We start from the raw sequence: 16,372 nt of genomic DNA, 5'->3' as shown, positions 1-16,372 counted from the left end.
AGAGTAATTCATAGCTCATATTTCATGCAATCAATTCTGCAGGAGTGGATGTGGTTCTTTCACCCATGCAGCGTTACCTCCAGTCAGTGAAAGAGGAAGATGGAGCCCATCAATACTGGGAGACAGTCGACGGAATTACTAATCAAATCCCATCGCTGCTCTGAGGAATCATGGGAAAAAGGATTCAAACCTATATTACAGTTATGAAGTTGACTCAAAGACAGCAGGAGAATTTTTGAGTTGCTTCTCTGTACAGCCACATAGGTTAGAATTTTAACACCTTGCTTTTTTTTTTTTTTTTCTCAATCCTTTTCTCACCAGTGTCTACATGTGACAAGTTGCATCTGTTATGTAAATGCTCACAAGCAGCTTCTGACAGATCCACAGATATTAGACAAACTTCATTAGCGTTGAAATAGTGTGAGATACGGCTCAACTTTGCGTTCAAAGCCGTTCTAATGCGAGTGGCGGTGGCATTATTCATGTTTCCACAAAAGGCTTGTTGTTCATCATAAGACAAAGGAGAATCTCACTCGGCTTGACATAGATGGAGGAGGGCCACGAGGGTATTACTCACATCTGTTGAAAACGGTATGCACGGCCAACTGGATGTCACGATACACCGTGCTTATTAATGCAAACAAAGTCTCCCAACACAGAATATAAATGACATTTTCCTTCACATCCGAGCATAAATATTAATTGTGTTCAATCTTTGATGTATTGTGGTTAGGGAGCTGCTTTAGTTGTTTATTGTTAAACCAACAGGAGGCATTTTATTAATCTAAGCAGCACATCTCATGACACCATATTGTGAAGTGCATGCTGAGCTATAGAATTCAGAGGTATAGTTCCCTTTAGTACCACAAGGTGGCACTGCAGGTTTACAAACGTTATAAGAAGCTGTTCAGCTGAGTCTCTGGGATTCTATTGACTTGAAGAACAACCCTGAATTGCATTTTTAACTTGAATCTTAAACATTCCCAATGATCAGCATTAGCTCACTTTCCTTTAAACACACCTGTACACACTACTGTCCAAATGTAATGTTTAATGTCGCCTTAGGGCATTGTCCAGGGCTTCATAGAACTCATCTTACCTTAACCACAGTATGCACAAAGAATCAACAGAAGCCCTTTTCACCTTCTTACCTCTTTTCATTCTTTAAGTATAGAGTTTGTGCAGCTGTCCGGGGGAACACAAATGGCATTAAACCTCTCTTCCTGTGGCAGGACATCTGTTGCTTTCAGCTGGCATCCCGTCTGAACTTACTCAAGTGTGCTTTGTGCAGCCTGACAGCATTATAAATACAAAGTTGACTTTTTTGGTTCTTTTGGGTAAAAGGTCAAAGGTGGAACAGGAGTTCAGTGAAAGATATGATGAAGGGCAGAAAAAAAATAGACTGCATGATATGTGATTTTATTTCCTCCAAGTTAACATTTACAAAGAAGCCATGTAACCGTTTTGATCAGAACCTTTATTCCAAATACATCTGAGGCACCTTTTTTTTATTTTTAACCATGTGTGTCTATATTTATCGCACGTCTTTGTCCTTCCTAAGTGAAAGTTGTATCCCTGCAGACCATGTGTAGGCATCGACTTTTCCCCTGGATTACTCTCTGCATCACTACATTGACAGATTTGAACCCTCCAGTCAACATAAAACCTCCAGAGCACAATGCAAGGTATTATACTGTGTGTGTGTGTGTGTGTGTTTTTCAAGCCCGTCATGGTAGCTGTGTATCAAAGACACATTCATCCGACTCTCACAGGAAGATTTAAGGAGACGATAAGCTCTTAGAAATCGTCGATGGACAGCAGTAGCGCGTCACATGACACCTACACTGGTAGATTGCATGCAAGTACACAGGCACATTACAATGCTTCTATTCAGGCTGAAACCACCATGCATTTTGCCCTTTATTCTGTACAAATACAAAGCATGTATACATATCCTTGTGCAGCCTCGAGAGGTGGCTCTAACAGCTTGGTCTTACAGCTGTGAGGAAGTCCCCCCTCTTCATAAACCTCTTGAGCAGTCTGACTGGGAGCTCAGCAGGACAGCATACTAATTTGGATTCCATTGAAACAACTCTGCGCTCATGTCCTCACTTCCCCTGCTGAAGTCAAATTTTCTAAATAAGGCAACCAAGGAAGCCAGGCAGAGAAAGTAGCCGAGTAACTTATTGTTCTTCAGTGAAAGAAAAGCGGAGGCCTTGTCGGTTTTGGTTTCATCTTATTCAGTGGAACAAAAAAAAAAAAAAGTACACTTCAAAAACTTCTTATTTATTGGTCGTCTTTTATTCTCCCTTCTTCTCATCTTCACTTACCCAGCTTGTGTTTCAAGATCATCTTCGCGTACTCCTCTCCAGACCGGTACACGGTTCGGCTTCGCATTTCATCAGCAAAGTCCACGTGGAACAATCCAAAGCGAACACTGAATCCATCAGCCCACTCAAAGTTGTCCAGCAGCGACCACGCAAAATATCCACGGACTCTGACCCCATCTTCCTGTATGGCTAGACATAAAACGTAGAGAGTTAAATTGAAAAAAAAGGACTCGACCATTTGAGTAAATATAAGTTTGATTCCAGAAGAACAGAACGGAAGTCTTTTTTACAGTGCAGCATGGGCACCCTAAAAAGCTAAAAAAAAAACAACAACAACTGTATATTAGTCCTTATTGCGCTTTAAATATCTGCTGTGCCGTCATAAAAACCAAGAAGGCTGGAGCTCCTGACTTTGGCTGATAACTTGCTTCATTACTTGCATAAAAAAAAAAAACACAAATTGGCCAAAAGGTGGTGCCAAAACGCAGACTTTAAATATGTGCTATATTGGCTTTATATTGCGGGTCAGAGAATAAAACAGAATTTTAACAAGTTTTCTTATTTTTTCATGAATAAGTCATGTTTTCATGAAGTAGTCTGAGGACGAGCATGTTGGCTCAAACGTCAAACTTGTCAATGAATCCTTCAAACGGGAGCTTCTTGTTTACTTATGTGTTTTTTTTGGATCCAGCACCCACTGAGGGATGTGCGTGTCTTTTTTTGATTTTTCATGAATAACAGAAATAGACGGCACAGCCAGATTTTTTTGTCACATCATGATGGTTTTGTGGTTTTCAATTTTGAATTTAATCAATTCAGTTCTTTCGTAATGTTTAAGCCAAAATGTCATCCAAATAAATTGAACTTTATGTAAAGTTTCTAAAAAATGGTAAGACTCTGCCTTTAGTGCACACCTTGTGGTTTTGTCAGTAAAGTGCAAAGAACCTAAAGAATAAAAAGAAGTATTCCCAGAAAATTTGAAAAACTGTATTCTCACAAGAGAGGAGGGAAGGTATACAAGGCTCCTGTTAGCAGTATTTTACTTTGGTACAATTTGTACAAACACAAATATTACATTTATGACATCACATAAAAACTGATTCAATTCAAAATTAGCTTCCCAATTAAGTTTATCACTTAAATATTGCGGACCCTCCTACTGTCTGCCAATCACCAATTTCTTCTTTTTATGTCATATTCACTAGATTTTACCTTCAGCAACTTTCAAGATGGTGTCCTTGTAAAATTCTGCCCGCTGAACGTCTTCCATTTTTACCGGCCCGAGCTGTGAGAAGCCATTCTCTGTAATGTAGACTGTTGGATTGTTGAACGTGTCCTGCAGAGTCAGGGGGCAAATATTACCATCAAACAAGGCTTCTCAGCTGTCAGACATTCCAGAGGGAGACAGATCGGTCTACAATGTGCCGTTTAGCTGCATTTCTGGGTGCCAAGCTTAAACTAATGGCCTGTGACAAGTCACAACAGCAGGAAATTGCAATTGCAAACACTTTCAGCAAAGTAACAGTTTCATTCAATGTGACAGCACTAATGAAGCATCAATTTGTTTCTGGAGGTGTTAAAAGGAGATTACTGCATAGAAAATCGATAGCAAGACACTAAACAAATGTCAGAGTGTTGTTTGGTTGCAGGTGATTTGTCTTCTTGTTGCTCGATTCAGTTTGATGCCAAGAAAATAAGAAAAATGTCTTCACATTCTATCACACTTCATCCAATTTTCATCCAAAATAAAGGTGATGTTTACACCTTGTTTGGGCTTTGTAAGGCAGAAAATGAACCTTCAAGATGAATCAGTAGTTGAAGATTTACCTTGATGTACTTGAGAAGTTTCCTTAAACCATCAGGCACCACGGCAAGCCAGGACACACCACAAATAGGCCAGGACGGATCCAAAACTTCTCCTGCACCTCTGTCGCTCTTCATGCACATCATCCTTCCGCAGCCTCCTCCTGGCTTTACTTTCCGAGACGTATAGTAGTTCAACGCAAAGAAGTCAGCTGTGCCCAAAATGGAAGGTTCGTCCTTGGAGAAACTGGGCAGTCTTGAGCTGTCTTTGTGTCCCAACTTCCTACTTTGAGCATCAATGGCAGATCTCATTATTTCTGGGTAATCTCCGGTTACAAAAACAGGCCAAGCAAACCACCCAAGGGTGAATGCGAGGTAGCGTTCAGTGGCAGCGATATCCTCATTGCAATCTGTGTTAAATGGTTCAACCCAGTCGCTGTTGATGGCCAGAGAAACCTGACCTCCTTGCTTCGACCTGTAGAGGGAGTCATAGCTTTGCCAAGCCATGGCATGGGCACGCAACATGTTGTGGCCAACAAGGTAGGCCGTAGTCCCAGGTTCTTTTAACCCTGGAGCATGGATGCCATCTTCATGGCCCAGTTTGGCGCAAACATAAGGCTCGTTGATGGTGATCCACAGTTTGACTCGGTCACCAAATGTTTGGAAGCAGAATTTGGCATAGCTGTCAAACAGGCTCGCTGTACTTGGGGACTTCCAGCCACCCTGGTCCTGCAGAGCTTGAGGCAGGTCAAAGTGGTAAAGAGTGACCATAGGTGATACATTGCAGGCCAGCAAATCATCAATCACCTTATTGTAGTACTGCACACCTGTTGAAAAGATGAACAGTGCTTTGTAGTTTGGTCAAATAGTTTGAAAGAAGCTTGTTCCATTTGGTTGTTTTGGATTTAAAAAGTTCATTGGTCTTATTTCTCACATTCACAGGGCGGCCATTTTCACCTATCATTACGCTCGGGGAGGGAAAGCACAAATGCTGTTTTATTGCCGTAGTGTGTCTTTATGTTGACCTTTGTATAAACACAGGGAATCAGACGAATCCGGATCATCAACCATTTCCTGATTGACGAAGAAACTAAATGTAAAAAGAAAATCTCATCGGACATTTGGCCATATTTTATAACAAATTAGCTACCATCAAAAAGCTAAATGTAATCATCAAGTCACTTCCTAGCTGATAGCTATACAGCTAGAAGTGTGTCTGAATGCTAACTTACCTTTTGATTGTTTGTACAATACAAAAGGAAGGGCCTTATTCGCAAAGTGTAATGTTAGGAAGGAAGTAGTTTTCTGATGTTAACTAGTGGGTAACCAACAACATACCACCTTAAACACAGCAGTCTGACATAAAAAGTAATTTGAGATTTTGCTACCATGGCATGATGTCAGCAGAAAATGGCTGCCAATCTGGTCAATGAGGGATATGGAAGTACCTTTTTGATTGACATGTCGTGTGGTCCCATCAGGCAGGAGGCGGGACCAGGAAAGCGAAAAGCGATAGTGCGTTAGTCCCAGCTTCTGGATACACTCCAGGTCCTTCTCCCACAGCTCGTAGCTGTTACAGGCAACATCTCCGTTCTGGTCCCCAAACACTCTGCCTTTCTCGTGACAAAATGTGTCCCAGATACTTGGTCCCTTGCTGTCTGCCTGCCAGCCACCTTGACATGCACATCAAATATTTGTTATTTCATTAAACGATGAAGGATGTTGACACGAGAAGAATTACAGTAATGTTTCTAACGGGACTTAATATGTGGAATTCACTGAAAATACTGTGACTTTATATGAAGTTGTATGACTTAATGATTTGTTCTAATCTGCAGTAATTGTGTTCTGCTATGTTTGATAAGGGTGTCAGTTCTTCATTAGCGTGGAAGAGGAGCAAGCTCAAGTTGACCTTTAACTCCTAGTCTTTTGGATGTTCTGATTTTCCGATGGTAAAGGGTCATATTTGTTATAGTTGTAACTGAACTTAACATTTATTTTGCATTTAGCATAATTTAGATCATTTCCCACATACATAATATTGCAATCTAAGGCATAGGCCTATCACCAACATGATATTTTCTTGTTTTAAATAATTAATTAATTAATTAATTAATTAATTAATTAATTAATTAAAAATATATTTACAATTTATCATTTTTTATTTGTCAAGGGCTTGCCTGCAGGTTGGGGGGTGTAGTGGGGTGGGCTCATTTGGGGGGCATAGATCATAAATGCCCCCCCATGACACCGGGCCTGTGCTTTGCAACAATACAACTTATGATGTTCAGGTGGCCAGAGTGGGGTGATTTTATTTATTTATTTATTTATTTGTAAAGTAGTGTGACGCACATTTGAATCAGACATTGTGGAACAGTTAGGCAAATTGAAAAAGTGTATCAAACACAGAAAGTTTTAAAAAGCAGACTTGAACTGAGATCTTTGTTGTGGGGGCGTTTGGTAGCCGACGTATCTCTGCACAGGTCAGACACAATGGCACCGTTTCCTGTTGAGCCACTAAACAACAATAATTAAGCAAAGCTCAATAATAATTCATTCTCCGACATACCTTCTATTTGATACGCAGCAGTTCCTGCTCCCCACGCAAAGTCACGAGGGAACATATTTGAACACTGAATCAAAGTAGTTCAAATGTCGACTATGTAAGGCTACTCTGTGTTTTCTTCATCAAAATCCTACGTTTACACCATAGACTGTAAATATTGGTTCACACGTGTCGTTATTGCGCGTAATCTTCAGACTGCAGTCGTAAAGAGTTTTCTCTGCGACCAGGAAAGAGAAACGATGAGGCATTCAGGGGGCGTTGCGTTTGTCATGTTCACCACATCTTAAGTGAAGGTGAAATCAGTTTTTTTTTACTACATTGTGGGTAGAATGACGCAAACGCTTTGGATAAAATATGAATCCCAAACTACTTTAGTTACAAGGTTAAGTCTACCAATTCTCCCCTGAAAGTTGTGTACTGAAGGTGTAATTTCAAATTTACGCGGGAGCACTTGAAAGCAGCACAAAAGCAGCACAAAAAACTGCAGTCCTGCGTGATAATATTTTCAGTTGGATACTTTTTGTCATTTCCACAGTCCTAGGAAACAGTCTCTATGTGCACCAATATGGCATATGACACCAGCTTGCCAAGAGCTATTGACATGCATGAAACCACACCAAACTGATTTAAACCACCCAAATACTGACAAGTTAAAAAAAATCCTAAATTCAGATTAAACACCCTGAAGCGTGTTAAAAACATGTAAATAGAAACTGTCTTTCCTCTTGAGAATGCATCTATTTTTTGATGATAACTTCATCCAAATATTGCAAAAGAAAAATAGCCTGGAACACACTATACTGAAAAGAGGATAGGGGCTCATTTACTATGCTGTCTCTATCTGTGCATTTGCCAGTGTTTTGTTTTATTAGTGCATGCAGCTTGACACTTTATTCCTCATGAAACTCAGTGCTGAACTGGAACTTCTGAACATATCTAATGGGACTCCTTGAGTTGAGCTTATCTCTCGTTGACATCCACAGAATTCCTCCATGCTTCCTCACAAATGCATTTATTAGTTTTCCTTTTTCAGTGAAGTATAATCTAGAAATTATTTTAAAGGCCAGAGAATGCCCTATAGCAATTTTATATTCACCCTTTGACTCAGTGATATAGAACTGTTTATGTGAACATTATTTAACTTGTTTAGTATTTTCAGAGTCTGAAATGAACCCTGGTTTAAAACATGTACAGTTAGATATAAGATAAGTAAGTTATACATATAATATTTACTGTACATTCACTTAGTTTATAATTAAAATGTCAACTATGAACTCAAAACAAACAAGATCATTTATGGCACACAAATATTATTTATTTAGGATTTAAAAAAAAAAAAAGAGTGAAGAGGGTGGTGTTGAGGGGTTTGGGTTGGTGGGGCTGACGAGGAGGGGCTTGTGGGTCTCTGAGGCTTCTGGAGGAATGATTGGTTGTCCATTCATAGATGCCCCATGCAGGAACACTGGAAACACAGAGGAGTCCTGCCCTGTGAAAAAGATTCATAAGACATGTGTTAGTGTGGACATAGTATTACAACCTCTGCATGATATCTTTACCTAAAGTAAAAAGAAGACACATGTGTAAAGTCATCTTAAGTTTATCAGCACTTACTTTGCTGTGTGACAGCAAGGTGCCCATCGCTCTCCAGCTGGTCCTGTAGTCATCCATCCTTCACATCTGCTCTGGAGTAAACACGTCTTCTGTTGCCATGGGAATCTTGGGTGTCGAGTCTTGGCCTTCTCCATCGTCTCGTCTTGTGGGGGGGTTGGTACATCTAAGAAGCAAACAAACAACAGTATAACTAAGTGGCTAAAGACAAAATTTGCTTTTTATTAAAAAAAAAGTGGATATGAACATTAGATTCCTAATGTTAGACAGTATAAACTTACCTCTGTCTGCTAGTCACCTACACCTAATTTATAAAACATGCTTACGTGCAACACAGTGAGGACAATAAACAGTGTTTAATTACCTGTGCATGGAATTATCAGCCGTCTTTAGAAACTATTGCTATTAAATATTACCTTACCTTTGTCTGGTATAGCCACCTGGACCGTACATAGACAAATACACAACAACATAACAAAATAAGAAAGAGTAACTATCTCTGAGTCTGCAGTATTCCAGAAGTTGATATAAACTATCAAAAAGCGTGCCTAATGCTTGTACAGTACTTGCAGCTGTTAAGGTTGGCGAACAGCATTGTCTGCCAGACATGTGGAAAAGGTTTCTGGGGCTTTGAAAAGTCCTGCCAGACACAAAGATTCCACTTTTCACTTCCTGGAGGAATCAGGGTTGTCATCCAAATCAGAATAGCTGTCATAAACCACAGGGGGATACTCCCAGAATCCTCTTCTTCTGTAGGAGCCTGAGGTGGATGGAGTGGAGTCCATGTAGCTCTCCTCCCTGCTCCTCTTGGTGGAGGAGCTGAGGCCTGAAGTGGAAGTAGCACACCCAGTCATACTCATACCCAGAATCCTCCCTGGACCAGCCTGAGAAGTCCTCCTAGCCCTCGTCCTCGCTCTCCTCTTCACTCTCCGCTTCAAACTCCTGTGGTCTCCTCATCAACCACAGGGGGATACTTCCAGAATCCTCTTATTCTGTAGGAGCCTGAGGTGGATGGAGCGGAGTCCATGTAGCTCTCCTCTGTGCTGCTAAAGGTGGAGGAGCTGAGGCCTGAAGTGGAAGTAGCACTCTCCTCGTAGCATTCCTCACAGTCACACCTGGGCCTCTTACTACTTACCTGCTCTGTGAGGATCTCCTCCCTGCTCCTCTTGGTGGAGGAGCTGAGGCCTGAGGTTGAAGGAGCACTCTCCTCGTAGCATTCCTCACAGTCACACCTGGGCCTCTTACTACTTACCTGCTCTGTGAGGATCTCCTCCCTGCTCCTCTTGGTGGAGGAGCTGAGGCCTGAGGTTGAGGGAGCACTATCTTCTGATCTTGAAGGTGAGGTAGGATCTTCTTCCTGTGGATGTCGGACAGTCAGCAGCTGAGGAGGAGCATCAGGAACAGGAGGAGACACCTGCTGCCATCTCTGGTAGAAATCCTCCGGTATCTGCTGGTCCAAGGGGGAGAGAGGTCTGTTGTCCTCCTCTTCATCTTCATCCTCGAGGTCCTCTTCAGGGTCATACTCATACCCTGAATCCTCCCTGAACCAGCCTGAGAAGTCCTCCTCGCCCTCGTCCTCGGTCGCCTGTTCCCTCTCGTCCTCGCTCTCCTCTTCACTCTCCGCTTCAAACTCCTGTTCGCGCTCCTCTTCGCTCTCTTCTCCCCTCTCCTCTTCTTACTCCTCTTCCCATTCCTCTTCGCTCTCCTCTTCATACTCCTCTTCATACTCCTGTGGTCTCCTCATCAACCACAGGGGGACACTCCCAGAATCCTCCTCTTCTGTAGGAGCCTGAGGTGGATGGAGCGGAGTCCATGTAGCTCTCCTCCCTGCTCCTCTTGGTGGAGGAGCTGAGGCCTGAGGTTGAGGGAGCACTCTCCTCGTAGCATTCCTCACAGTCACACCTGGGCCTCTTACCACTTACCTGCTCTGTGAGGATCTCCTCCCTGCTCCTCTTGGTGGAGGAGCTGAGGCCTGAGGTTGAGGGAGCACTCTCTTCTGATCTTGAAGGTGAGGTAGGATCTTCTTCCTGTGGATGTCGGACAGTCAGCAGCTGAGGAGGAGCTTCAGGAACAGGAGGAGACACCTGCTGCCATCTCTGGTAGAAATCCTCCGGTATCTGCTGGTCCAAAGGGGAGAGAGATCTGTTGTCCTCCTCTTCATCTTCATCCTCGAGGTCCTCTTCAGGGTCATACATGGATTCATACCCTGAATCCTCCCTGAACCAGCCTGAGAAGTCCTCCTGGTCCTTGTCCTCGGTCGCCTGTTCCCTCTCGTCCTCGCTCTCCTCTTCACTCTCCGCTTCAAACTCCTGTTCACGCTCTTCTTCGCTCTCTTCTTCACTCTCCTCTCCATACACCTCATAGTACTCCTCTTCCCACTCTTCTTCATACTCCTCATCATACTCCTCTCCCCTCTCCTCTCCGTACTCCTCTTCCCACTCCTCTCCCCTCTCCTCTTCATACTCCTCATCATACTCCTCTTCGCTCTCCTCTTCGATCACCTCATCCTCATCTTCATCCTCAGAGGACACTGGAGGAATGTCCCCTGGTCTGGCTTCCTCTTCTACTGCAGAGGAGGAATCAGGGTTGTCATCTAAATCAGAATAGCTGTCATCAACCACAGGGGGATACTCCCAGAATCCTCTTCTTCTGTAGGAGCCTGAGGTGGATGGAGCGGAGTCCATGTAGCTCTCCTCCCTGCTCCTCTTGGTGGAGGAGCTGAGGCCTGAGGTTGAGGGAGCACTCTCCTCGTAGCATTCCTCGTAGTCACACCTGGGACTCTTACCACTTACCTGCTCTGTGAGGATCTCCTCCCTGCTCCTCTTGGTGGAGGAGCTGAGGCCTGAGGTTGAGGGAGCACTACCTTCTGATCTTGAAGGTGAGGTAGGATCTTCTTCCTGTGGATGTCGGACAGTCAGCAGCTGAGGAGGAGCATCAGGAACAGGAGGAGACACCTGCTGCCATCTCTGGTAGAAATCCTCCGGTATCTGCTGGTCCAAGGGGGAGAGAGATCTGTTGTCCTCCTCTTCATCTTCATCCTCGAGGTCCTCTTCAGGGTCATACTCAAACCCTGAATCCTCCCTGAACCAGCCTGAGAAGTCCTCCTCGCCCTCGTCCTCGGTCGCCTGTTCCCTCTCGTCCTCGTTCTCCTCTTCACTCTCCGCTTCAAACTCCTGTTCGCGCTCCTCTTCGCTCTCTTCTCCCCTCTCCTCTTCGTACTCCTCTTCCCACTCCTCTCCCCTCTCCTCTTCACTCTCCTCTTCATACTCCTCTTCATACTCCTGTGGTCTCCTCATCAACCACAGGGGGATACTTCCAGAATCCTCTTCTTCTGTAGGAGCCTGAGGTGGATGGAGCAGAGTCCATGTAGCTCTCCTCCCTGCTCCTCTTGGTGGAGGAGCTGAGGCCTGAGGTTGAGGGAGCACTCTCCTCGTAGCATTCCTCGTAGTCACACCTGGGCCTCTTACCACTTACCTGCTCTGTGAGGATCTCCTCCCTGCTCCTCTTGGTGGAGGAGCTGAGGCCTGAAGTTGAGGGAGCACTCTCCTCGTAGCATTCCTCGTAGTCACACCTGGGCCTCTTACCACTTACCTGCTCTGTGAGGATCTCCTCCCTGCTCCTCTTGGTGGAGGAGCTGAGGCCTGAGGTTGAGGGAGCACTCTCCTCATAGCATTCCTCACAGTCACACCTGGGCCTCTTACCACTTACCTGCTCTGTGAGGATCTCCTCCCTGCTCCTCTTGGTGGAGGAGCTGAGGCCTGAGGTTGAGGGAGCACTCTCTTCTGATCTTGAAGGTGAGGTAGGATCTTCTTCCTGTGGATGTCGGACAGTCAGCAGCTGAGGAGGAGCATCAGGAACAGGAGGAGACACCTGCTGCCATCTCTGGTAGAAATCCTCCGGTATCTGCTGGTCCAAAGGGGAGAGAGATCTGTTGTCCTCCTCTTCATCTTCATCCTCGAGGTCCTCTTCAGGGTCATACTCAAACCCTGAATCCTCCCTGAACCAGCCTGAGAAGTCCTCCTCGCCCTCGTCCTCGGTCGCCTGTTCCCTCTCGTCCTCGCTCTCCTCTTCACTCTCCGCTTCAAACTCCTGTTTGCGCTCTTCTTCGCTCTCTTCTTCACTCTCCTCTCCATACACCTCATAGTACTCCTCTTCCCACTCATCTTCGTTCACCTCATCCTCATCTTCATCCTCAGAGGACACTGGAGGAATGTCCCCTGGTCTGGCTTCCTCTTCTACTGCAGAGGAGGAATCAGGGTTGTCATCCAAATCAGAATAGCTGTCATCAACCACAGGGGGATACTCCCAGAATCCTCTTCTTCTGTAGGAGCCTGAGGTGGATGGAGCGGAGTCCATGTAGCTCTCCTCCCTGCTCCTCTTGGTGGAGGAGCTGAGGCCTGAGGTTGAGGGAGCACTATCTTCTGATCTTGAAGGTGAGGTAGGATCTTCTTCCTGTGGATGTCGGACAGTCAGCAGCTGAGGAGGAGCATCAGGAACAGGAGGAGACACCTGCTGCCATCTCTGGTAGAAATCCTCCGGTATCTGCTGGTCCAAAGGGGAGAGAGATCTGTTGTCCTCCTCTTCATCTTCATCCTCGAGGTCCTCTTCAGAGTCATACATGGATTCATACCCTGAATCCTCACTGAGTGAGGACGAGTCTGAAAAGTCCTCCTCGTACTCGCTCTCCTCTTCACTCTCCTCTTCACTCTCCTCTTCATGCTCCTCTCCCCTCTCCTCTTCATTCTCCTCTCTGTGCTCCTCTCCCCTCTCCTCTTCGTTCTCCTCTTCGTTCTCCTCTTCGTGCTCCTCTTCATGCTCCTCTCCACTCTCCTCTTCGTTCTCCTCTTCATGCTCCTGTCCCCTCTCCTCTTCATGCTCCTCTCCCCTCTCCTCTTCGTGCTCCTCTCCCCTCTCCTCTTTGTGCTCCTCTCCCCTCTCCTCTTCGTGCTCCTCTTCACTCTCCTCTTCGCTCTCCTCTTCGCACTCCTCTTCCTGTTCCTCTTCGCTCACCTCATCCTCATCTTCATCCTCAGAGGACACTGGAGGAATGTCCCCTGGTCTACCTACCTCTTCCTCTGCTTCCATGTCATCCGAAATCCAGATTACTTCCTCCTCATCACCAGAGGACACTGAACAAATGTCCACTGGTATACCTACCTCTACCTGGTCCTCCTCCTCCTCCTCGTCGTTCTCCTCTCCCCTCTCCTCTTCGTGCTCCTCTCCCCTCTCCTCTTCATGCTCCTCTCCCCTCTCCTCTTCGTGCTCCTCTCCCCTCTCCTCTTCGCACTCCTCTTCCTGCTCCTCTTCGCTCACCTCATCCTCATCTTCATCCTCAGAGGACACTCGAGGAATGTCCCCTGGTCTACCTACCTCTTCCTCTGCTTCCATGTCATCCGAAATCCAGATTACTTCCTCCTCATCACCAGAGGACACTGAACAAATGTCCACTGGTATACCTACCTCTACCTGGTCCTCCTCCTCCTCCTCGTCATCCAAGACCCAGATGACTTCCTCTCCATCACCAGAGGACACTGGGGGAGTGTCCTCTGGTATACCTACCTCTACCTCAGAATCATCGTCGTCCACGATCCTGATGCTGATCATCTCGGGGAGGCCGTCAGGACGTACCACTGAGGGAGACAAAAATAAAGCATCAGTATACCTGATTTCAAAATATTAACAACCTCTGATTAAATAACAACATCTGTGTAAAGTTAGCACTTCACTTGTCTGTATACTGACTAAGATTGCAGCCTAAACAATCCCAAACCAGCCACAAACCTTAGGCCCTTTAACAGTGATACTAAATATTGTGACGCTTGATGATTTTTTTAAGCTGCGTTCATGCAACACTTGATTAAAGCCATACTTTTTTTCTGCTGGGAAAAACATACATACAAGGATGTTCATATATATATACACATCAGAAGACCCAGGTTATAAACTAGAAATCTACAATTTGGTCATTTTTTTAAGCCTTTTATAGATTAGTCCTGTTTTACTGGTGTATTTACATACATGATGGATAAATAAACATAACACTGACAAATGTTACAATTCTAGGATTTTCTAAAAATAGGCAAAATAAAGTCTACTTAGAAGAATCTCCAACCAGCTCAGAGCTTTTATATAGAAGGGATTATTTAAAGGGTAGCTGGTTTGCCTGATTTAGCAAATATTTTTGTATCAAAATTGCGTATGATGATAGGCCACTGTATCAAATTTGATTCAATCTGATTTCATAAAAAACGCAATTGAAAGCATGAATTATGACATTGAACTTAAATATAGTAGGCCTAAATGAATATAAAACCCATGATCGTAATTTGATGTAATGAGAACAGCTTGAAAATAAAAGCACAAGATAATTCAATATTATCTCCACATCAAAACAAACGGACTGAGATAAGAACGTGCCTAGTTACTGACACTGACGTTCTGACGTCATGGATCACGCTAACGATGGTCTCCATGGTACAAAACAAAATAATATATTTAGCATTTTACGAAATTTGGCCTGGTCGCCATCTTTTTCAGATAATTTATATTTAATTTCTTAACAAAATTGTTGCTCTTAAACAAAAATAACAGTATTTCAAATCACCCCGACACTTCCTAATTAACTCCACAATTGGCGCGCAAAGTATTCAGACATTACAGCAATCAAAACGTTTTTTTACACAGGAAAAACAGTGAGAAAATCAAAGTTCACCAAACATTTGTTTTTTCATTGAGGCCTAATAACATCATGAGAGCTCTCGACTTTAAATCTCAAATTTAAAAAAAGGTTTGACTGATAAAACGTTAGAGCGTTTATGGAGATTAATAAATTAATCAGTGAAATGTCAATGGTAAAAAAAAAGGTCACATTTGACATACCTCCACCGCTGTCAGACAAGTTTTGGGCGGACAGGTGCTCCTCGTCCATCACCGGTCCGCTGAAGGCGATCTCCGAGCTCTTTGGTGTCCCCGATAGGTGTCCCACTGAGTCCAAGAAGTTCTTTTCTTTCCTGTTGTTTTAGAAGATGTGTTCTTGTAGAAGATATTGATGCAGCGCTTTTAAATAGTTAGCTTTCCAGCAAGGTCTTGCAAAAGGTCGACTCTCGTCAAAGTTCAATTGCAAAAGGGGAACGTAGAACGGTTCTGCGGCCCTTATATAGCCTCGGTTGGTTGTTACCATGGTGTTTGATGACGCGCGTGCGTGAGTGCGTGAGTGCGTGAGTGCGTGTAAACCTTACAGTCTATCGTGATAACGTGATAACTGGAAAACAATCTCAGGTTTGTAAACGTAAAGTTGGAACTGCGTGCACGGACCACTTTAACTTTGTGACTTTTTGACTTCTTTTCGAGCATAAATAAAACGACGATATAATCAAAAAAAGATTGTATATTATATTATAATATAGCCTAATACTGAAGAAGGCACATGTCACAATTTTGCATTAATATGCAATAATATACGGCAATAATATGAAACAAAGTAAAGTGAAAGTATTATTGAAATAACTAGCTTACTGTAGCAATAGGCTCAATAATTAGGCTACAAAACAAGCAATAATTGTCATCCATGATTTAAAAGAGATTACCTTCTATTGAGCTCATGTCTTCATATGGAAAAAGTGTAAAGACGTGTGCACACTGATATTTAAAAACATTTTAAATGTTGTGGAATCTATTTTATTCAGAATACTTCATCCTCTCATACGCTGTGATGATCTATTGGACTTAAAGTAGCAAAAACACAACTTATTTATCAGCTTTAAGTTCATAAGTGTGACCCATGTTCCTGCATGTGACATCCTGTATTTGTGTGGACAGAAAAAATAAAAGAGTGAAGGTGAAAGCATTACAGCTTAAGGGCATATGCTCCCTGACCTGTAATCACTTCAGTTCTATGCCCAGGTCCTTTTTCCTATTGAACAAAGTGATTCACTTGACTCGATCATAACAAAGAAAAGGGATTGAATGCCAAAGGCAGAACATATCAGCTAAATGTCCTCTTAGACACAACCTTTTGGAATCATTATAAAACACAGCTTTTAAGCGAAGCCTTCAGAAGAATTGA

At 43.7% G+C, this 16,372-nt stretch overlaps 1 protein-coding gene across 1 annotated transcript; it reads right to left on the bottom strand.

Moving 5' to 3' along the window:
* Positions 1-1,405: 1,405 nt before the first annotated feature.
* Positions 1,406-6,932, bottom strand: LOC132958623 (cytosolic beta-glucosidase). Its single transcript, XM_061031574.1, has 5 exons — positions 6,703-6,932; positions 5,582-5,806; positions 4,158-4,960; positions 3,543-3,666; positions 1,406-2,519 (listed from the first exon to the last, which is right to left on the bottom strand). Exons 1-5 carry the CDS (start codon positions 6,755-6,757, stop codon positions 2,323-2,325), a joined length of 1,404 nt encoding a protein of 467 aa, XP_060887557.1. The 5' UTR covers positions 6,758-6,932; the 3' UTR covers positions 1,406-2,322.
* Between the last annotated feature and the right edge of the window lie 9,440 nt (positions 6,933-16,372).

The sequence above is a fragment of the Labrus mixtus genome, chromosome 23 (assembly GCF_963584025.1).
Source record: "Labrus mixtus chromosome 23, fLabMix1.1, whole genome shotgun sequence".
Lineage (NCBI taxonomy): Eukaryota > Metazoa > Chordata > Actinopteri > Labriformes > Labridae > Labrus > Labrus mixtus.
This window is presented reverse-complemented; position numbering and strand designations above follow the sequence as displayed.

What these genes read in the sequence shown, in the direction of transcription:
- LOC132958623 (XM_061031574.1), bottom strand. Translation starts at nt 6,757, where the DNA reads ATGTTCCCTCGTGACTTTGCGTGGGGAGCAGGAACTGCTGCGTATCAA. An exon ending in TGCTGCGTATCAAATAGAAG is followed by an intron (nt 5,807 to 6,702) that starts GTATGTCGGAGA and finishes GTGCATGTCAAG; the next exon opens with GTGGCTGGCAGGCAGACAGC. An exon ending in CATCTTGAAAGTTGCTGAAG is followed by an intron (nt 2,520 to 3,542) that starts GTAAAATCTAGT and finishes TTTTATGTCTAG; the next exon opens with CCATACAGGAAGATGGGGTC.